The sequence below is a fragment of the Lemur catta genome, chromosome 13, assembly GCF_020740605.2.
Source record: "Lemur catta isolate mLemCat1 chromosome 13, mLemCat1.pri, whole genome shotgun sequence".
Taxonomy (NCBI): Eukaryota; Metazoa; Chordata; class Mammalia; order Primates; family Lemuridae; genus Lemur; species Lemur catta.
In genome coordinates, this window is record NC_059140.1 from 7,103,682 (window position 1) to 7,126,597 (window position 22,916).

A 22,916-nucleotide genomic window follows, 5' to 3' on the forward strand; every position below is an offset into this window, starting at 1 on the left:
GCACAGAAGCACACTTAATGAAGCAGAAGAATAAGAAAGTTGAAGACATTTCATTTATAAATATTGAGTCATGGAAGCAAAATTTTAAAATGGAGACAACTGAAGGTGGAGTATGGGACTTATTGGACACAGGCAGGTAGACCAATATATCTAAGAAAGATTCCTAGAAGAAGAATATAGTGTGAGAATGGCAGAAAAATTATTTGGAGAATAAGGCAGCTGAGAATTTTCTAAATTCCAGAGTGATAAAAAAAATACTACCAACTAAGAAGGCTTCCTCTGGGAAATATTTTTTCAAAAACAAGAGAAAAATTAAAGATTTTCCAAGCTAAGCAAAAGTCAATGGTGTTCATCACCACTGGAATAGGCCAGAAGAAAGGTAAAGGGAGTCCACTGTGATGAAAAATAAAATGATGTTGGGTAGCATTATAAACACTTAAAAACATAAAGCTCTGTGTTAAAGATAAATCTATAAACAGATATGGAATTCTATATGATCATGATGGTTCATAAACCCTCATAATAATTATATTAAATTAAAAAAACTGAAGGCATAAATGTGCAAAAAGCTGTTCTCATATATATAATATAAAAGGTATAATTTGTGATGTTAATAAAAACATGTGGCACTTTGAGATGTGTAGGTTTTTTATTCACTTGAAGTGGAGCTGTTATGAGATGAAGATATATAGCTATAACATAGAGATTATTTAGGTAGTCTCCATTTCCTAATGTGGTCACAAACAGAATGCCTGTAGAAGGTATGCAAAAGCAAATGGGAAAGCAATCAAATCATGTCACCTCAAAATCAAGGAAACAAAAATTAAGAGAATAAGACAGGCAATGAGGAACCATGTATCTACAGGGCACATGGGAAAGAATTAACAAATTTCAATGGTAACTTCATGTCCTTTAGAAGTTACTTTAAATATAAGTGGTTTAAACTCTCTAATGAACAATAAGATGACTTTATCAATTAAAAACAAATAGCGCCCCACAATATGCCACCTACAAAAGCCTTCCTTTAGCTCTGAAAAGTCAAATTGGTGGAAAGTAATTGTAAAAAAAAAATGTATGTAAATAATTAGAGGAGGATATTTTGGCCATAATTACAGGAAATACTCTTTAAGTCAAAAACCATCAGAAGAGTCAAAGACTGTTATAATATAAGGATAAAATGGGTCATTTAGCAGAAATCTATAGCACAGAATACACATAGAAGATATACATGCAATGCACATATTTTATCATAGATATTTTAAAATATATATTATATACATCATGGCTTTTAAATATATTAAGCAAATATGAACAAAAGTGTGGACAGAAGTGTTGTAAGAAACACCTAGCAACCCACTAATTATAGGAGACTGCAAGACCTCACTTTCAATGATGAATACAAAAATTTGATAGAAGATCAGTAAGAAACAGATAATGGGAAAAACATTATAGACCAGTTAGATGGGAAAGATATTTACAGAGGTCTTCAGTCAAAAGTAGCAGAATACACAATAGTTTCAATCAGACATGGCAAATGCTGTTAGGACACTTAAGTCTTATCAACTTGAAGAAGGCTAAAAACATGCAACATATATTTTTTGCAAAAATGAAGCGGACCTAGAAATCAAAAGCAAAAGATAAACCGGCTAATACAAAAATACGTCAAAATTCCAGCCTGAGCAAGAGTGAGACCTCGTCTCTACTAAAAATAGAAAGAAATTATCTGGCCAACTAAAAATATATATACAAAAAAATTAGCCGGGCATGGTGGCTCATGCCTGTAGTCCCAGCTACTCGGGAGGCTGAGGCAGTAGGATCGCTTAAGCCCAGGAGTTTGAGGTTGCTGTGAGCTAGGCTGATGCCACGGCACTCACTCTAGCCCAGGTAACAAAGTGAGACTCTGTCTCAAAAAAAAAAAAAAATACGTCAAAATTAAACACACTCTTAAATGTATTCATGCTCAATGGTCAGATGATTTAAAATTGTTCAGATGTCAATAGTATCCACAGTAATATAAAATTTTAATGCAATGTCTATAACATTCCAATCATACTTGATCTGGAGATATATAAAATAATTCTAAAATATATTGGAACAATAAATAGGTAGACTGTTTTGGAAAATAAAAACAAAGAGACATTGCACTTCTTGATCTGAAAACAAATCTTCAGGAATAAAAACAACATGCTACTAGCACAAAGACAAATAATGAGATGAAAGAACAGAATGGAGAACCCAGAAATTAACCTTTGTGTCCATGATCAAATTACATTCCTCAAGATTGCAGTGAACACACAATGAAAAACAAGACTCACCTCGACAAATGCTGTGGAAAACTGAATATTTATGAGAGAAAAAAATGATGTTGGACCCTTCCCTTGTACTATATATAGAATGTATCTTAAATGAATTAAATACTTAAACATAAATGGAATATTACTCAGCTATAAGAAATAACGATGATATAGGATCTCTCATGTTTTCCTGGATAGAGTTAGAACCCATTCTACTAAGTGAAGTATACCAAGAATGGAAAAATAAGCACCACATGTACTCACCAGCAAATTGGTTTCCCTGATCATCACCTAAGTGCACATTTGGGAATAACACCAATTGGGTGTCAGCCAGATGAGGGGGGTGGTGGGAGGGGATGGGTGTGTACCTAAATAATGAGTGTGATGCACACTGTCTGTGTAATGGACAAGCTTGAAGCTCTGACTCGGAGGGGTAGGGGGGCATGGGCAATATATATAACCTAAACTTTTGTACCCCCATAATAAGCTGAAATTAAAAAGATAAAATAAATAAAATAAATTCTAAAATATATTGGAACAATAAATAGACTATTTTAGAAAATAAAAACAAAGATACATTGCACTTTTTGATTTGAAAACAAATCTTCAGGAATAAAAACAACATGCTATATCACCATTGTTTCCTATAGCTGAGTAGTACTCCATGGTATACATATACCACATTTTATTAATCCACTCATGTATTGATGGTCAATTGAGTTGGAACCCATTCTACTAAGTGAAGTATCCCAGGAATGGAAAAATAATCACCACATGTACTCACCATCAAATTGGTTTCACTGATCATCACTTAAGAGCACATTCAGGAATAACATTGATTGGGTGTCTGGCATATGTGGGTGGGGGAGGGGATGGGTGTATACATACATAATGAGTGCGATGTGCGCTGTCTGGGGAATGGACACACTTGAAGCTCTGACTCAAGGGGTGTTGGGGGGCATTGGCAATATACATAACCTAAACTTTTGCACCCCCATAATAAGCTGAAGTAAAAAAAAGAAATACATGTATAAAACTCTTAGAAGAAAATAAAAGGGAAAGATCATGATATTGGTCCTGGCACTGTTTTAGTAGATGTAATATCAAATGCATAAGCAATAAAAATGAAGAAAAGAAAAATGGGATTGCATCAAACTTCAAAATTTCTGCACAAAGAAAAGACTCAGTGGAGTAAAAATGCCTCCTACAAAATGGGTAAAAATAGATGCAAATCACATATTTGATAGCAGTTAACATCATGAATATATAAACAATGACTAAAATTCAACAACAAAATGTGTATAGCTTGACTGAAAAATGGACAGTGGATTGATGTGGCATTTCTGCAAAGAAGAAATACAAATGGACAAACAGAATTTGAAAGGATCCTGAAAATTGTTAATCTTTAGAGAAATGCAAAGCAAAATCCCAATGAGATATCACCTCACATTCATTACATTGAGAGCTTTTAAATAAATAAATATATATACAAATACATACATACATACATACATACATATGGTGAGAATGTGGAGAAATTGAAATACTGTCATGTTATTCTGAACCTTTGATTCTAAAATTATAAAAAATTGAAACAGAACAGATCAGAAATTAAAAATAATTAAGGAGGCCGGGAGCAGTGGCTCACGCCTGTAATCCTAGCACTCTGGGAGGCCAAGGTGGGTGGATCGCTCGAGGTCAGGAGTTCGAGACCAGCCTGAGCAACAGTGAGACCCGTGTCTACCAAAAATAGAAAGAAATGATTCGGACAGCTAAAAATCTATATAGAAAAAATTAGCCAGGCATGGTGGCGCATGCCTGTAGTCCCAGCTACTCGGGAGGCTGAGGCAGTAGGATCACTTAAGCCCAGGAGTTTGAGGTTGCTGTGAGCTAGGCTGACGCCACGGCACTCACTCTAGCCCGGGCGACAACGCGAGACTGTGTCTCAAAAAAAAAGAAAAAAAAAAAAAAAAAAAATATATATATATATATATATATATATATATATATATATATATATATATATGGAGACTAAACTCAGCAATATGATGGAAGGGGAAGGATCCACTTGTATTTTTCCAAACAACAACAAAACTTTGACAATCATCCATGGAAAATTACATTTATCTGAATTTGGGGACTTAAATCGAAGGTCCTTAAACCCTAGTGGAACCATAGATCCTGGAGGGTCATTTTGAATATTCAGGCTCTCATTCAGGTGCCAAAATTAAGGACCCATTGTCCACCGCCGCCTCCCGCCTAGTTACCATCACATATTGGGAGGAGCCGCAGCTGCCGCAGCCGGCCCCAGTCACCACCACCGCAACCATGAGCAGCGAGGGCAAAACCCAGCGGCCGCCCGCCGCCCCCCCTGCCGCCCCCGCCCTCAGCGCTGCAGACACCAAGCCCCGCACCACGGCCAGCGGCGCAGGGAGCGGTGGCCCGGGCGGCCTCATATCGCCGGCGCCTGCCAGCGGGGACAAGAAGAGCATTGCAACGAAGGTTTTGGGGACAGTAAAATGCTTCAATGTAAAAAACAGATATGGTTTCATCAACAGGAATGACACCAAAGAAGATGTATTTGTGCACCAGACTGCCATAAAGAATAACCCCAGGAAGTACCTTCGCAGTGTAGGAGATGGAGAAACTGTGGAGTTCGATGTTGTTGAAGGAGAAAAGGGTGCAGAGGCAGCAAATGATACAGGCGCTGGTGGGATTCCAGTTCAAGGCAGTAAATATGCAGCAGACCGTAACCATTATAGATGCTATCCACGTCGCAGGGATCCTCCACGCAATTACCAGCAGAGTTACCAGAACAGTGAGAGTGGGGAAAAGAACGAGGGATCGGAGAGTGCTCCTGAGGGCCAGGCCCAACAACGCCGGCCCTACCGCAGGCGAAGGTTCCCACCTTACTACATGCAGAGACCCTATGGGCATCGACCACAGTATCCCAACCCTCCTGTGCAGGGAGAAGTGATGGAGGGTGCTGGCAACCAGGGTGCAGGAGAACAAGGTAGACCACCAGTAAGACAGAATATGTATCAGGGTTATAGACCACGATTCCGCAGGGGCCCTCCTTGCCAAAGACAGCCCAGAGAGGACGGCAATGAAGAGGATAAAGAGAATCAAGGAGATGAGACTCAGGGTCAGCAGCCGCCTCAACATCGGTACCGCCGCAACTTCAATGACCCACGCAGACGCCCAGAAAACCCTAAACCACAAGAGGACAAAGAGACAAAAGCAGCCGATCCACCAGCTGAGAATTTGTCCACTCCCGAGGCTGAGCAGGGCGGGGCTGAGTAAATGCCGGCTTACCATCTCCACCATCGTCCGGTTTAGTCATCCAACAAGAAGAAATGAATATGAAATTCCAGCAATAAGAAATGAACAAGATTGGAGCTGAAGACCTTAAGTGCCTGCTTTTTGCCTGTTGACGAGAAAACTAGAACTATCTGCATTATCTATGCAGCATGGGGTTTTTCTTATTTTTACCTAAAGATGTCTTTTTTGGTAATAACAAATGTGTTTTTTAAAAAAGCCTGGTTTTTCTCAATGCGCCTTTAAAGGTTTTTAAATTGTTTCATATCTGGTCAAGTTGAGATTTTTAAGAACTTCATTTTTAATTTGTAATAAAAGTTTACAACTTGATTTTTTCAAAAAAGTCAACAAACTGCAAGCACCTTTAATAAAGGTCTTAATAATAATAATAATAATAATAAAAGCACCCATTGTCATGACTACAGACTACATCATGGGTCAATCAACCTGGATACACGGAGTCTCTAACTGTTCCTGTGACAAAGTTGCAGTGGTGCTGCTCATCCAGAGACTTTGGGAGAAACACATCTATCTACAGCCATGCAGGCAGACCTGAATAACTGGGTCTTACTGTCACCTGAAAAGCAGACCTGTGACTCTGCTGCAGCTGTCTCAACTACAGTCCATGGCCAATTCTTTCAGTGCATAGATCCACATAGAGACCTGAAGGGAAACTTCCAAGGTACTCACTGGGTGCCACACCCATGCACACAGCTGGTATCAGCCCCACCATATGCAGACTCAACTGCACAAACATACCCTAGTATGTGTCATAGAGATCAAAATCCTGAAGGTAACCTGCTTACCCAGAAACAAGAGAGGATTGATAACTACCCAAGCCCTTCAGAACTGGCCCACCAAATGCAGACTCCGCTGCACAGCAAAGGGCAGCCTTCTGACCTAGCTACAGCAACTCTTCATTGAAAACCCAATGGACATACCTTTAGTACAAGTACCCAAGAGGAAACATCTTTGCCTTCCAAAACCACTTTATAAAAACTGGAAAAGGTATTTAATCCTTCACATGCACAGATACCAATATGAAGATAATGTGCAACCACTTTTAATGTTTCTATTCTATGATATTACTACAACACCTAAGCAGAAAAACTAGGCAAGAACATGACAAGAATCCACTCAAATTAGACAGGAGAAAGTAAAAATAACACTGTTTGCAGATGGCATTATCTTATATATCAAAAACCATAAAGAAGACAGGGAAAAAACCCTTATAAAGTAATAAAACCACTCAGTTAAGTCACAGGATATAAAATCTACATTCAAACATCAGTTGTTTTTCTACACACTAATAAACTATCCAATAAAAAAGGAAAACACTCTCATTTACAATAACATGAAGAGAGTAGATTGCTAAGAAATAAATTTAACCAAAGTAGCAAAAAAAAAAAAACAAACTTTACACTGAGTACTACAAGATATTAATAAAAGAAGTTGAAGATGACATGAGTAAATAGAAAAATATTATCCAAAACAATGTATAGATTCAATGCACTCCCTATCAAAATGCCAGGGGCATTACTCACAGTATTAACAAACAAATCCTAACATTTGGATGACATCTCATGTAACTTTAATGAGCCAGAACAATATTGAGAAAGAAGAAAAAAGATTCTGGCATCACACTTTCTGATTTCAAACTATATTTCAAGGTGATAGTAATAAAAACAAAATATGAACATAAAACCAACACAAAAAAACAATGGAACAGAATGGAGAGCTTAGAAATAAACTGAAGTATATAAATTCGACCAACCTTTACCTAAGGCACTAGCAATGCTCAATGTATAAAGTATGGTCCCTTCGATGCTTGGTGCAGGAAAACTGGATACCCACAAACAAATGAATAAAAGTAGACTATTTTTTCTTACATGATATTCAAAAACTAACTCCAGATGTAATAAAGATTTAAATGGGAGACATAAAATTCTATTATGAAGGTAACACGAAGAGTAACTCAGCATCACCAAAACATCATGCAAACACAAATCAAAATTATCATAAGGTATCACCTCACAACTGTTAAAATGGCTAATGTCCAAAAAAAGACATAACAAGTGTGGGCAAAGTGTGCAGAAAAGGAATCCCTGTATACTGTTATTGATTGTAAACAGGTAATGTCATCAGAGTTTTGTTTAAAAATGTAAATAATAGAACTGCCTTATAGTACATCAATTCTACTTATGAGTATAACCAAAGATGTACAATGAGTATCTAAAGAAAATTCTGCACCCCCATGTATACTGCAGCAATACTTACAATATATAGAAAAAATATATACAGTTATGCAATTCTTATTTGTGGAAAAATTTACCAGTTAAACACATACACATACAAATATATACACACACATACACACATATATATGAATGACAATTCCCTGACAGTACTAAATAGGGGGAAATTATGGAATATAAGTATCAAAATATAATGTATCGGCCGGGCGTGGTGGCTCACGCCTGTAATCCTTGCCCTCTGGGAGGCCGAGGCGGGTGGATCGCTCTAGGTCAGGAGTTCGAGACCAGCCTGAGCGAGACCCCGTCTCTACTAAAAATAGAAATAAATTATCTGGCCAACTAAAAATATATATAGAAAAAATTAGCCGGGCATGGTGGCTCATGCCTGTAGTCCCAGCTACTCGGGAGGCTGAGGCAGGAGGATCGCTTAAGCCCAGGAGTGTGAGGTTGCTGTGAGCGAGGCTGACGCCACGGCACTCACTCTAGCCCGGGCAACAAAGTGAGACTCTGTCTCAAAAAAAAAAAAAAAAAATATAATGTATCAATTGGGAGTATGAATATATTCAGCAATTTGAAGTACTCAAGGAGACAGTATATTTAAGAATTCTATGAGATAAGTAGGGAAAATAAACTATATTACAGTTTGGGAATCTGGGTACAATAAAGTTGAAATTTTACTCTTATATTATACTAGAAAAAAGAATATACATAAAAAAAGAAAAAAGGATATTTCAAAGTGAAATATCATTAGATATTCTTAGGTTTAGGAAGAGGCCATGCATTTGTATAAAGTTAATGAGTCTGAATTTCTGTAGGATCACCTCTGAAACCTTAGAATTGTAAATCATGATGCAGAAAATATGAAATATCTGTCCCTAGTGTTTCTAGCATTACTGAAGCAAATCATAATATCTCCACTATTGCCTTTTACACATTTCAAAAATGAGGGAACAAAAGGAACTTAAAAAATGGAGCTGGGCATGGTGGATCACAACTATAATCCCAGCACTTTGGGAAGCCAAGAAAGGAGGATCAGTTGAGGTCAGGATCTTGAAACCAGCCCCAGCCACATAATGAGACTGCATTTTAACAATAATAATAATAATATGAATAAATCAGCTGGCCATGGTGGCTCATGCCCATAGTCCTAGGTACTTGGAAAACTGAGGTAGTAGGATCCCTGGAGCACAGAAGTTTCAGTTTGTAGAGAGGTATGATCAACCACTGTACTCCAGACGGAGCAGCAAAGCAAAATGCTGTCAAAAGATGCTTTAATACAGAGGTCTTCAGAATATGTACAGATATTCCCATATCTCCCCGAACAACAGAAGTGTTTACAGATAATATAGTCTCTTATAAGCCATGACAAGAACTTTGGCTCTCACTGAATTCTAAGGAATATCACTGCAGGGGTACAGTTCTTAGAGAGTTTAAGAGCATGGGACAGAAGACGTCCGTCTGGAAGAGAAAGAGAAACATACATAGGCTTCTCAAAAAACATTTCCAATAGAATGGAGCATTCCAAACCACGTTTTTATATTTGCCTTTCTCCTTGAGCTTTGGCTTTCTGACACTTGTTACCTGCTTTACTGAATCTCACTTACCTGTATATTTAGCTGTTTCCTCTTTCTTCATAATCCAGGGCTCTATCTTTTGCTCCAGACATGTGATCAGCTCTGGCTTTGAGACAGCAAGACCTGTTTTATTAGAAAGAATTCACAGAACTCTTGCTGAAGACTCTCTAGTTACTAATCTTATAAGTACTATACTTATGGACAGAATATTATGGAAGATTCTAGAAAACTGTTTTCCAAAATATTGTTTTCTCACAGACAATGTAGAATGATAAGAAATTATTCCAAATTCATGGCCCCAGAGCACCAATTCCCACTAGCACCAAATAAAAAATAAGGGCTGGAAATTTTAGTCTAAGGTGCAGGCAACAATGATATACCCTGATTTCTAGAGGAACCACTAATCTAGAGTGAAGTATACAAATCAGCTCAAGAAAGGAAAAAGTTCACAAGATGAGACATCTAGTGATTTTATTTTCTACACCAAAATCCTTCAAATTTTCTTTAAAAGCAGGGATATAAAATTCATTCATGTAAAGTAGAAACTTCCAAGAAACAATCTATAAAAATAAAATCATGCCTTTAGTGTGGAATAGGAATTGTGTATTGAAGTGATCCTCACCAAGGGAGACCAGGTTTCCGTAGTTCTCTAACATCACATCCCTATACAAATCGCGCTGAGCATTGTCAAGGCATGCCCACTCCTCTGGAGAGAATTCTATGGCCACATCCCTGAATGTCACCAGTTCCTGAAAAAAGACACATATTTTCCAAGTTGCCAAGGAAAGAGTTCTTAATTTGACTACAAGGAAAATGAAAGTTATGAGAACTGCTTCTGACATATGGGTGACCGGAATTATCCAAAAAGCTATTTTTTAGCACAGTGAAATTCTTGAACATATTCTCTAATTCTCAGGTATGAAGATCATATAACATGTATGAAACTAGTGTGCATATGATACTGTTTTGTATGATAAAGTATTTAATATAAAATTAAGGGCCTCAGCCGGGCATGGTGGCTCACGCCTATAATCCTAGCACTCTGGGAGGCCGAGGCGGGCAGATTTGTTGAGCTCAGCAGTTTGAGAACAGCCTGACAAGACCGATACCCCATCTCCACTAAAGATAGAAAGAAATTATATGGACAGCTAAAAATATATACACAAAAATTAGCCAGGCATAGTGGCACATGCCTGTAGTCCCACCTACTCTGGAAGCTGAGGCAGAAGTATCACTTGAGCCCAGGAGTTTAACATTGCTGTGAGCTATGCTGATGCCATGACACCCTAGCCTGGGCAACAGAGTGAGACTTTGTCTCCAAAAAAATAAAAAATAAATAAATAAATAAAATAAAATTAAGGGCCTCAACACAGCAATATAAATTTATGTGTGCTGTATTTACATCATATGAAATAAGTTGTGCGTATTTCTCACACAGAAAAACAGTGAGTTAGAAGGTATCAGCCAATTTTCACGTGTACAATAATGAACTAGAGATCTTGTTAAAATACAGATTCTAATTCAGGAGATCTGGGGTGGGGTCTGAGTCTCTTCATTTCGCAGAATATAACCAGTGAAGCCAGTGTGTCTAACCTAAGGACAGTATTTTGTCAACATCCAGTAACTGGTAGACTTTCAATTTATCTCAGTTCATCTGACCAGAAGACACAGATAAGAGACTTCATTTTCCAAAGCAAGCATAAAAAGAAAGGGGAGTTTCCAATGTAAATGTGATGGTTCATGCATATCAGTCAGTAAATCTCCAAAAGACAGTTAATAAGAAAGAGAAAAACAATTAACTTTACATTGGATGAATCTGTTAGAGAGCACCTTAACCAAGTGAATGAAATTAACATCAACTGTAGTGGGACAAATTGGTATTAGACACCATTGCACAGAGGATAAAAATATCACTGCTGGGATGGTAGTGCCCAACAATATGTAACCATGAAGAATCACCTGTTTTATGCAAAGTTCAAGTTATAGATATTTCCCATGTTTTGTCATCTTTAATAATGTATGTAAATACTTTTGCATTATACAGAGAAAGTCTTCTATTTTTTATTTTTCCATAATTTTCTTGTTATCCTAGGCAATCAATGCTATCCTCTTTCTGCATTTTCCAAATACTATTTCACATACAGATGATGAAAACATCCAGATCAAACCTTGAGAGTACATGTTCCCCTTCTTCACTCAAATACAAAGACCCTATCCCATCCCCAATAGGAATCTCAGATATCCACACTATTGTAAGTTGACCTGTCACAATGGGAACATTTTCAATATTACATATCACACATTTATTATGAAACCTGATTATTTTATTAAGAAGCTTGGGTGAAGAGAATGTAGAGCAGGCTTTGTTATATAGGGAGGAAGGATTTTCCAGGGCTCCTTGAATATCATAAGAAGAAATGAAAAAAAATGTAGTGGAAAAAAACTCATTAGGCATAAACATCAGAAGTAAAGAAGTAAAGGTTTACAAGTTCTAAAAGTTGAAGCTCTGCATGACATTCCAGGAGGAATAGTGGACACAGCCCCTAACCTGGGACACACTTACCTGAAAACCAGCCATTTCTCCTTCTCCTTCTACTCTGAAATTTCTTTTCAGGTGAGATTGTGTAGAATTACATCTTGAGACTATGCCCTGAAAGGAGTCAGCACAATGTCTTACACTGTTTACACAGCATCCACAAGCAGGAGGACCACAAAATGCAGAAAGGTCTACACTCACTTGTTCTTAGTCACAGGAAACAGTCAGGTATGATGTCTTCTCATGGAGACTAAAATGTGAGGCTCTCCTGTCTTTCCCTTGGTGACCTCCCCCTGCTACACGTGCCAGGACTTTCTGCTACAGCAGTGGGAATCTGGACCACACTGATATGCCCCTACCAAACCCAAAACAGCAGGCCCTGTGACTTCTCTATGGAACAGAGTCTAAACTCAATCTCATGAATGTATTTGGGAGTTCTAATGCTTGATCCTGGTATCAAATTAGAATTATTTGGGGCACAATTAAAACCACATGGATGTTCCCACCCAGCCCAATAGACAGGTGATGGTGTTTCTTTCAAGCTAGCCAGGTGATCCTAATTGAAAGGCTGGGCTGAGAGGCAATTACTTAAAAATTATCTCTGAACCATCAATGTGAATATAAATCATGTCATATTGTCGGCCTCACTCTAAGAAATGTGATCTGCTGGTGTGGAAGGGGGATATTAATTGGCTTCTTTATCAAGTCCGGTTTTAGTGCTGATGTTGCTCAACCTAGATCCATTATTAGTAGCACTCAGCTAGAGACAGCAAGCACAGCATACAGAGTGTCTTATGCCCAACAGTCATCACAACACAGATACTTATTTTCCAAAGTGAAGACCAGCATAATGCAATGTCTACTGAGCATGTACTGTGTGCTCAGAAGGATGGTATGCTGCACTGGGAAGAAGCCTTTACATTGTGTGACTTAATCCTTATAATGCCAGAAAAGGTGAGTACTAAAAAGGTGATTACAGAAAAATTTAGATGTGGTGCTAGCCTTTCTATTCTTCTTTTCACACAACTATAATAGGATTCAAGAATGGAAACTATATAGCATAAAATACAGAAAGAATTATATCCTGAATTGTTTCAGAAGTTACCCAAGCCTGTAGGTACATACACATGAGAGAACTGAGGAAGACAGACACTGTGAGTATATAAGAGGCATGGGTGAAAAAAGGCCTTTCTTCACTTTCTGGTTGGAAATTTGAGCACATTAGAAAATGTGCAAATATATAACATGGGCATTAAGGTAAAGCAGCCACCACAAACTGCTATGGCAGAGGCAATAAGTAAGAGCACATTGCTGAAGGGGTCACAGCAAGAGAGCCTCAACAGAGGGGGGACATCACAGGAGAATTGATGAACCACAGAAGGGCCACTGGAAGGTGTTGACAGTGTGCATGTCTGCATAGCAGAGACCACAGAATATGGAAGCCAGTGTTATTCAGACACAAAAGTGGTGGTATATGAGGACTGGGGAATGGATGGGCTGGCAGATGGCCACACAGTGGTTGTGGGCCATGATGGTGAGGAAAAGAAACTACATACACACAACTAATGTCCAAGAAGATCTGAGTTGTACACCCATCCCCTGAGAGGGCCCTGTTTTCAGTGACAGAGTTAACACAGGCATTGGAGGCAGTGATAGAAATACAGCACATATTCACAATGCACAAATTCCTCAGGAATACATGGGCCTGTGGAAGGTTCTGGTTGACAGGGGTCAAAATGATGATGAAAAGATTCCCAAACAGGTTGCCAAGTACTTCATAGGAATAGCATGGAGTGCAAGAACCTCAGTTTCCAGCCTTTAGCCCACGAAGAGGAACTGAGAAATCATGGTGGAATTGACCATTTGCTAGAAATTCTGGTTGACTGGGAAGGCAGAAAGATAAAAAGTAGGAAACATAAAATGATAAAATCCACTTCATATATTTTTCTTGAAAGTTTTTATTTCTGTCTTACACAATTGGTTTTTGTGTATAGGTCTACTATTGGTCTTTTGATTTGCATAGCCACACCTGAGTTGATAATATATCAAACTGCTAAGGATAAAGTATTTCAATTAGTTATCTGAGCAAGACCTACAGAAGTGTAATTCACTTACTTCTATCATATTCAGCCTATGATATTTATTGTTTTAATGAAGATTGAATTACTTGATATATGTAAAATCCCTGTAAGGGAGTAAATTTCAGTAACAGTTAAATTTTATTAGGAGTCGGACAACACATTCAGCCTGGATATTGATATGTAGCAGAGATCTAACAGTTATCTTCATTAGGTGGTTTGTTGTTATCAGCAACAGTCATGTCTTAACATTTCTCTTCTTCAGATACATGCAGATATTGAGATCAATAGTTTCCACACCTTTATAACACTTGACAATGTCATACCATCCAAGCATGAGATCAGTAAAGCATATTGTCTTGAGTGGCACAAGTTCAGACATAACCGGCTCTATGTATGGTTGTGTCTTTCCGCAAGTCCAGACTTTTACTGATGCTATTTTAATCATAAAAGCTGTGAGCTACATGGAGTTTCCAAAAAGAATATTCTCTTTAGTACAACTGGCTCTCAGTAGTCAGAGCCATTGGTACACAGGTGCAAGCAAATCCACAAGTCTGTCAATATTGCAAACCATACATAGTAGTATACTTAATCAATATGTACATGTTATAGATTAAAATTTTCATATCCAACCAAGTGACATTTAACATCAAAAGAAAGAGGACATGAAAAGGAGTTAATGAACCAGTCCAAGGAGAGCAATATGGACAAGAAGAGTATCTTGGGCCAATCTGCATGATCATCAACATCTTTCAAGGCAGAGTCCTTGACTTAGGCATGCCTCTGGCAGAAAATGCCAGGTGCTGACCACAAGTGACAGCAAGATGGTGTCTATAGAGATGACCTCACCTAGCTGGTGAAGCCCTGCTCTTTTTATGGCCCTTCAGTCCTCTGGTGAGGACTGGTAGTAAAGGGTTACATCCTTATCTGGTTGGGTGTAGTCTCTGAACATCTGGTCCCTGCTGACATTATACCCTTTGATATACTAGATGAAGTCTTTTTCTTAGATTGGTGCAAAAATAATTGCAGTTTTGGGCCATGAATTTTAAATCATTATAACACATTTATTGAACAAAATAGTAACCATTACAATCAACACGTTTTTGCCAGTGAGGAATAAGTTTGTTTTTTCCTGTAGTGTAAAAAGCCATGTTTTGGGATTCCACAAACTCTTGGAAAGTATTTTCTGCATCCTGCTAGTTGTGGAAGCATTTTCCCTGCAAATAGTTGTTGAGATGCTTGAAGAGGTGGTAGTCGATTGGCAAGAAGTTAGGTGAATATGGCAGATGAGACAAAACTTCGTAGCCCACTTAATTCAACTTTTGAAGTGTTGGTTGTGCCATGTGTGGTCAGGTGTTGTCGTGGAGAAGAATTGGGCCCTTACTGTTGGCCAGTGCTGGCTGCAGGCATTGCAGTTTTTGGTGCCTCAACTTGAATCTGACTTATTTATAGCTTAAAACATTTTCCACAATTCCACATTTGCCTCCCATGATTCCACTTCAATCCTTCTCAATACTAATATTTCATGACCCTTGCCCTGTCCATCATTGCCCAGGTCATCTCCACTTACTTTTTTTTTTTTTAATTTTTTTTTTAAATTTTTTTGAGACAGAGTCTTGCTTTATTGTCTGGGCTAGAATCAGTGCTGTGGTGTCAGCCTAGCTCACAGCAACCTCAAATTCCTGGGCTCAAGCAATCCTCCTGCCTCAGCCTCCCCAGTAGCAGGGTCTACAGGCAAGAGCCACCACACCCAGCTAATTTTTTGTTTCTATTTTTAGTTGCCTGGCTAATTTTTTCTACTTTTAGTAGAGACAGGGTCTCTCTCTTGCTCAGGCTGGCCTCAAATTCCTGACCTCAAGGAATCCTCCCACCATGGCCTCCCAGAGTGCTAGGATTACAGGTGTGAGCCACCACGCCTGGCCTACGTCATCTTTTAATAGCACTAGTTTGACTTTTTACTTTCCAATATGGATGTTTTAATGTTTTTTTTTTCTTTCCAAATTTCCATGGCTATCACCTCATTAAAATGTTGAATATAAGTTGTGACAGTGGATACCTTTACATTCTTCATGATCTTAGGAGAAAGCATCTAGTCTGTCATAATTAGTCTGAGATCAGCTGTGGGTTTTTGTAGATGAATTTTAACAGATAGAGAAAGTTTCCTATGATTTCTAATCTGTTGAGTTTTTAATGAGAAAATAATATTGAGTTTTATTAGGTGATGTTTCTGTGTCTATTTAGATGACCATGTAATTTTTGATTTTTATTCTGTTAGTATTATTTATTACATTAATCCATTTTTGGACATTAAACCAACATTTCATTCCTGGGATAAATCTTCTTTTGTCATATTATATTTTTCATATGTTGTTAATAAAAGGTGAATAAAAAACTCTTTTGCTATTCCTAAAGTCTTTTGTTATTCCTATGAATACCATATGAAAATCCAGGTCAAAAGAGAAAGCCAAATTTTTCATTGTATTAGTGCATTAGTGATAAAGTTAATCTCAATAAAATCTCATAAACAAATACATCTAATTTTAACCAATTTGACTATAAGTTAAGACTTTTATAAACCTTTTATAAACTTTAACTTTTATATCCACTTAATTTTTAAAGATCATTTATGTATTGAATCTTAAAGCAGTTTCAAAAACCAATGAATTAGACAAAATTATCTTTTTTAATAGAACTATTAATATTTATGTCTTGTACCCTTTTTATTAAAATTCTTATATAGAATTGTTTCCCTTCCATCTAGAAGTTTCAATTACATATATTAATCACAATGTCAACTCTTACAAAAACCTAAGTTAAAGTAACTTTGAACTGTTATCAGTCACCAATTTTATTAGCATTCCTAAATACAAAAGTAAAATACCAAGTTATATAAGCTTAAACTTATGTTTAAGAACCAATGTTCTAGTATTTTACCTGATAAATGACTCAGACATTTTATGATTATCTTCTTTAACTTAACATAATGACTTTAATATTTTAAATTATATGAAAATTTTATTTGTATTTATTCCATTTATATTCACCTTTACCTAATTTGTTTATTTATCTTAGCAGTGCACTTAGATTCCAGCTATCACTTTAAGTTACTTTTCTGTTAACCATTTTTAAACCCTGTAAATTAGATCTATAACACAGAACATGGATCAATATAGTATTAATTATTTTTTTCTTTTAAACTCCTAAATCTTACCAAGAAAAACATATAAGTATTTTAATAAGACTTGATATTTTAAACAAATATAACATCCCTTCTAAATTTTATAAACATAGTAGACACTATAGAATATCCTGTTTAAAAATAGTATTTACTTAGATCCTTCCAAAACACCACATCCCAAAACAAAATCTATTGACATTGTAGAAAAAGCATCCCTGGACCTCAAAGTTTGGGCACAAAGGCCACTGTTCCCATAAAGACTTGCTGAAAATTTACTGACATGAAGATTAATAGGAGAAAGAATTAAAACTTATACATGGACACCTTCAGAATGAACACTCAAAGATGCAGGGGAAATTGTCCATTTTTATGTTTACAGTATGAACAGCCATTTAGAAATATGATTGGACAAAAAAGTGTGAGCTTGGCTGGGCATGGTGGCTCACACCTGTAATCCTAGCCCTCTGAGAGGCGGAGGCAGGCAGATCATTTGAGCTCAGGAGTTCAGGACCAGCCTGAGCAAGAGCGAGACCCCATCTCTACTAAAAAAAAAAATAGAAAGAAATTAGCTGGACAGCTATATATATATATATATATATTTATTTATATACACACACATATATATTTATATATATATACACACACACATATAAATTAGCCAGGCATGGTGGTGAATGCCAATAATCCCAGCTACTTGGGAGGCTGAGGCAGAAGGATTTCTTAAGTCCAGGAGTTTGAGGTTACTGTGAGCTAGGCTGACGCCATGGCACTGTAGCCTGGGCAACAGAGTGAGACATTCTATTACAAAGACATCTGCACCCGAATGTTTATAGCAGCACAATTCACAATCGCAAAGATGTGGAAACAACCCAAATGCCCATCAATACATGAGTAGATTAGTAAAATGTGGTATATGTATACCATGGAGTATTACTCAGCTATAAGAAATAACAGTGATATAGAATCTCTTTTGTTCTCCTGGAAAGAGTTGGAACCCATTCTACTAAGTATCCCAAGAATGGAAAAATAAACACCACATGTCCTTACCGGCAAATTGGTTTCCCTGATCATCAGCTAAGTGCACATTTGGGAATAATACCAACTGGGTGTTGGGCAGATGTGGGGGGTGGGGGGAGGGGATGGATGTATACATACATAATGAGTGTGAGGTAGGAGGATTGCTCAAGGTCAGGAGTTTGAGACCAGCCTGAGCAAGAGCAAGACCCCGTCTCTACTAAAAATAGAGAGAAATTATCTGGCCAAATAAAAATATATATAGAAAAAATTAGTTGGGCATGGTGGCATATGTCTGTAATCCCAGCTACTTGGGAGGCTGAGGCAGTAGGATTGCTTAAGCCCAGGAGTTTGAGGTTGCTGTGAGCTAGGCTGACGCCACAGCACTCACTCTAGCCCGGGCAACAGAGTGAGACTCTGTCACAAAAAAAAAAAAAAAAAAAGTAATAAGAAATAACTACATAGATATACATAATAATAAGAGTTTTACTGAGAACAATCATATGCCTGGCACATTTCTGAATATATTAATTAATCAGTGTATAACATCCCCTGTGGAGTTAGAGGGAAATATTATCTTCATTTTCAAGATAAGGAAACTGAAGGACAGCAGGTTTGGGTGATTTGCTAAGGACACAGCTTACAGATGGTGGGGCCCCTTGCAAGCCACTCCATTAGAGGCCAAAGCCTGCAGGCTTAATCACATCCTCTCCCTCCATACAGTTATTAGTGATAGAACCAACTTTAAATTTCCAGAAGAAATATTTTACAAAATGGACATAAAAAAAAAAAAAAAGACGTGTGAGCTAATTCTAACAGGCTGAGTCGCAGAACCCAGCAAGGCTTTTATATTTAGATTCCATTTGGCCTCTTGAGTGTGCATTCCTACTTTTTGGGTGCAGGGCAAGGCCCTTTCTGGAATGGGGTTTTACAGTAAAATGAAGTAGGTCAGATAATTACTTTATGGCCATTTAACATAGAATAATTTTAGGTTTTATGGCCAGCTTTCAGAAAAAGGAGTTCTGGCCTTTATGACCTGCCTTGGGGAAGAGGGATTCTGGTTTTTATGGCTAGCTTCAGGGAAGAATTGGTACAAGAGGCAGGCAGAAAAGGCAAGGTCAGAAAATTTTGCTTCTGAAACCTTCATTTTGGGATAGTTTTTTGAATCCCATCTACATAAGATCACCTTACTGTAGACTGAAAAAAATCTTTAGCACCAATCCTTAGCACCTCAAAAAATGGTACAAAGTGATAGCATGCCTTTTATATGAGGACCAAGATTAAGCTGTTTTAAAAAACAATCTAAATAGGCTCAAAGCATTTTTTCAACTTGGGTGTAAAGTTGAGTACATGAACTGTTTCTAAACAATAAGACTATTTTAAGATTCTGCTTGGATTTTACCAATAATTGAGTTTTTATCTTAAAATAAATTACTATACCAAAATTAACAATTTAGATTTTTTTCCTAGGGGAAAACTTTGTTACAGCAACATAATTTACACATAACTGGCTAGCTTGTAAAGAGTAAGACAAAAATGGACAAGATCAAGGGAAAACCAAAGCTTCCAATTTAAGCTCTTCTAACTGCAACTTCTAGGACAACTTTGAATCCCGAACAGTACTGTTCATATCAGTTGATAGTGAGTTAGAAACACGTTTTTCTGTACCTTTCTATAGACATTGAATCAGTGGAAATAAACTGTATCTGCAGTTAGGTTAAAAGACCAAAACCAAAAATATTTTCATAAACCTTTGACCATAAGTTTGTTTTCATGCTCTATTTATCTACTTGGTGTTTTATTTGTTCTAATTTGCTGATACTTAAGCACGTTTACATTTTTACCTTAAGGTTAAACACATAGGTATTTTTTTTTGGTTACTCAGATTTAGTGATTATCATTAGACCAAATATTAAATCTATCTTACTTATCAAAAATCATACAAACGCAGATCATTTTGTCTTTGGCTGAGTTTATAGTTTTATAACCTTTGTCAAATCTTGACACCTCAAGAACATAAAAAATGTCCAGTAATAACCAGGCAAAGCCAAATGTATGCTGACAATTTGAAAACATTTTTACTGTTACTTTAGTAAAACCTTTTTATTTTAATAATAATCCAGCTTGTTTACCAAAGATTACTAAATTCACATGAATCATTTGGGTTTGTTTAATTTATGAGTGCTCCCTTTTTATTAAGCCAGTCTGGAACCATATAAGCACAAATATGTAATACATGGACATAGAGAAAACATACCTAAACATATACACTTGTTAGAACCGGTTCCCCATTCGGCCCCAGGAACAGAATGGCAGAGTCCAAGGCTGCAAAAGGCAAAGGAGTTTATTGGCTGGCTCGAGCCAGGGTCCAAGTCCCAGAGCACCAACGCAGTGGTCTCTTTAAGAACTAGGACCCCGCCCTGGGGTAAAAGCTAAGCTTTTATGCTTTTCAGTAGGTTACATACGCTGTGCACACCATTCCCCCTCCCCCCTTAGTTCATTTGCTCCTTCAAAGGTGGCTTGGTCGAGCTGTCTCCTGATTCGTTGGCTCCAAGGTGCTCAACGTCCCAATACTTTTCTAGCTGTTTTGCAGAGTCATTGGGCGGGAAGAGGACCCATCCCAGGAACTCGTGACTTAGGCCCACCCATCTTGGGGAAACCGAAACTTAGGCCTGTGTCAGGAGATTCAGCCTGTCATGGAGTCACTCCTGCTCCCCCTTCTGCCCTTCACACTCTCTCACACGCATGCACACAAAGTTCTAATAGATTTTATCCTAGAACTGTACCCATGAAATAGTAACACAAACTCACCAGTCTGTAAAAGACAGCTGGATCCATATTTCTTCTGACAAAAACTGGAACTTGTTCACATGGCAAACTGTAGTTGCCTTGATAGGTAAGCTAATTAGGCCCGTGGATCAAAGTTTTGGGTAAAGCAGTTTCCATGCCAGTTTGATTTTTAAAAAACCTCTTTACCTTTTTTTTTTTCCTTCAATTCAAAAATGAGTTTTCAATGTTTGCATTTTAGCTAGAACTGGCTGCAGGATCTCCAGGTAGCCTTTCAATTGCAAATACCATAAACAATGAGTTATCTTAACATCAATAGAAGAACTTAGTAGGTTTTAGAGTAGCCGGAAAAGAAAAGAAAGAAATAGCTTGGGAGACATTTTAACTCTATAGTGCTAGGTCGACCATCTGAGGTCTGAATTTTTCTTGATGTAATTTGCCCTTTCTTAAAAACTTGTGCACAAGAATTAGCTAGAACCAGCTGGAGCCCTAGAAAACCTGGTATGCCTTTGAACCTTTTCATTTACAAAAATACTTGCAAGTGGAGGTGCCACAAACTAACTGGGGTACCTGAAGGGGGTCATTCTCCTTATCTTTCCTCACTTTTAAAGAATTCATTTCCCATTTTTCTTTAAAAGAAGCAACCGAACTGTAGTCTAGGATTTGGTGTTATGGAGCAGAGTGTGCTGATTGTGGGTGGGGCACCTCAATTTGTCACCACTGAGTTGGTCCCACCCTCTTAGCTGTGTTAGTTTCTCTACTGGGGGTCTTAGTACCCCCGAGAGAGCTAGAGAGCACTCAAAACAATGAGTGATCAGCTCTTATATGCATTCCCTGGGTGAACTTTCTTATAATTAACTTGTTGGGGGGTTCTTTGTAGGGCCACTTGTGCCTTGGGGGATCGCTCCAGGCAACTCCCACTCAGGACCCCAGTCAGTGAGGGCTGTTTTTTGGCTGGGAGGAGTAAGATGCCCCTTGTCTTCAGAGCTGAGGTCCTCAGTCTCTCACTTATCTACTGTCAATGGAAAAAAAGCCAAACTCTGTAAAATAATTTTAAGGAGATTTATTTTGAGCCAAACTTGAGGACTATGACCTGGAGCCATGCCCAAGAGGCCTTGAGCAAATGGACTCAGTGTGGCTGGGTTACAGTTTGGTTTTATATATTTCAGGGAGACAGGGGTTACAGGGAAAGTCATAAATCAATATGTGGGAGGCATACATTGGTTAGGCCCCAAAAGGTGGGCCATCTCGAAGGTGGGGATGGGGGGTAAGGGGGGGCTTACAGGTTATAGGAGGGTTTAAAGATTCTTTGACTTGTAATTAAAGACTTCAAGCTTTGTCTAAAGGCTTGGAATGTTTTATTTGTTGTGTAAATTGAGGACCTGCAGGTTTGTCTTGCATACCCTTAGGCCTGTTAATGGGTTGCAAAGGATGTCTCAGAGAAGGGATGGGGCATGATGAGGCCTATCTGACCTCCCTCCTTGGGGCAGGAAAATTAGTTTTAGAATACTGGTGGCTGGGCAAGGTGGTTCACACCTGTAATCCCAGCACTCTGGGAGGCTGAGGCAGGAGGATCACTCGAGGTCAGGACTTCAAGACCAGCCTGAGCAAGAGTGGGACCCTATCGCTACTAAAAAATAGAAAGAAATCAACCGGACAACTAAAAATATATAGAAAAAGTTAGCCTGGCATGGTGGCACATGGCTGTAGTCCCAGCTACTCAGGAGGCTGAGGCAGGAGGATTGCTTGAGCCCAGGAGGTTGAAGTTGCTGTGAGCTAGGCTGATGCCACAGCACTGTAGCCTGGGCAGCAGTGAGACTCTGTCTCAAAAAAAAAAAAAAAAAAAAGAAAAAGAAAGAAAAGAATATTCCCTTGGCCAGGA

At 38.0% G+C, this 22,916-nt stretch overlaps 3 protein-coding genes across 3 annotated transcripts in view; 2 read left to right on the forward strand and 1 right to left on the reverse strand.

Annotated features, from left to right (window-relative positions):
- The window catches only part of LOC123649224 (zinc finger protein 43-like), a 30,567-nt gene extending 18,548 nt beyond the window's left edge, over nucleotides 1-12,019 (reverse strand). The window contains exons 1-2 of the mRNA XM_045567204.1: nucleotides 12,005-12,019; nucleotides 10,064-10,190 (exon numbers count right to left, since the gene is read on the reverse strand). Of these exons, the coding sequence (XP_045423160.1) occupies nucleotides 10,064-10,190; nucleotides 12,005-12,019 (142 nt within the window). The remainder of the gene's footprint in view (nucleotides 1-10,063; nucleotides 10,191-12,004) is intronic.
- LOC123649020 (protein ZNF738-like) overlaps nucleotides 1-22,916 on the forward strand; it is a 130,785-nt gene that overhangs the window by 79,180 nt on the left and 28,689 nt on the right. The gene's annotated exons all lie outside the window — the stretch shown is intronic.
- On the forward strand, nucleotides 4,556-5,721 carry LOC123649198 (Y-box-binding protein 1-like). Its single transcript, XM_045567157.1, has one exon. The coding sequence runs from the start codon at nucleotides 4,623-4,625 to the stop codon at nucleotides 5,595-5,597; it is 975 nt and encodes a 324-aa protein (XP_045423113.1). The 5' UTR covers nucleotides 4,556-4,622; the 3' UTR covers nucleotides 5,598-5,721.

Excerpts from the sequence above, each read along its gene's own strand:
- LOC123649198 (XM_045567157.1), top strand. The coding sequence starts at position 4,623 with ATGAGCAGCGAGGGCAAAACCCAGCGGCCGCCCGCCGCCCCCCCTGCC.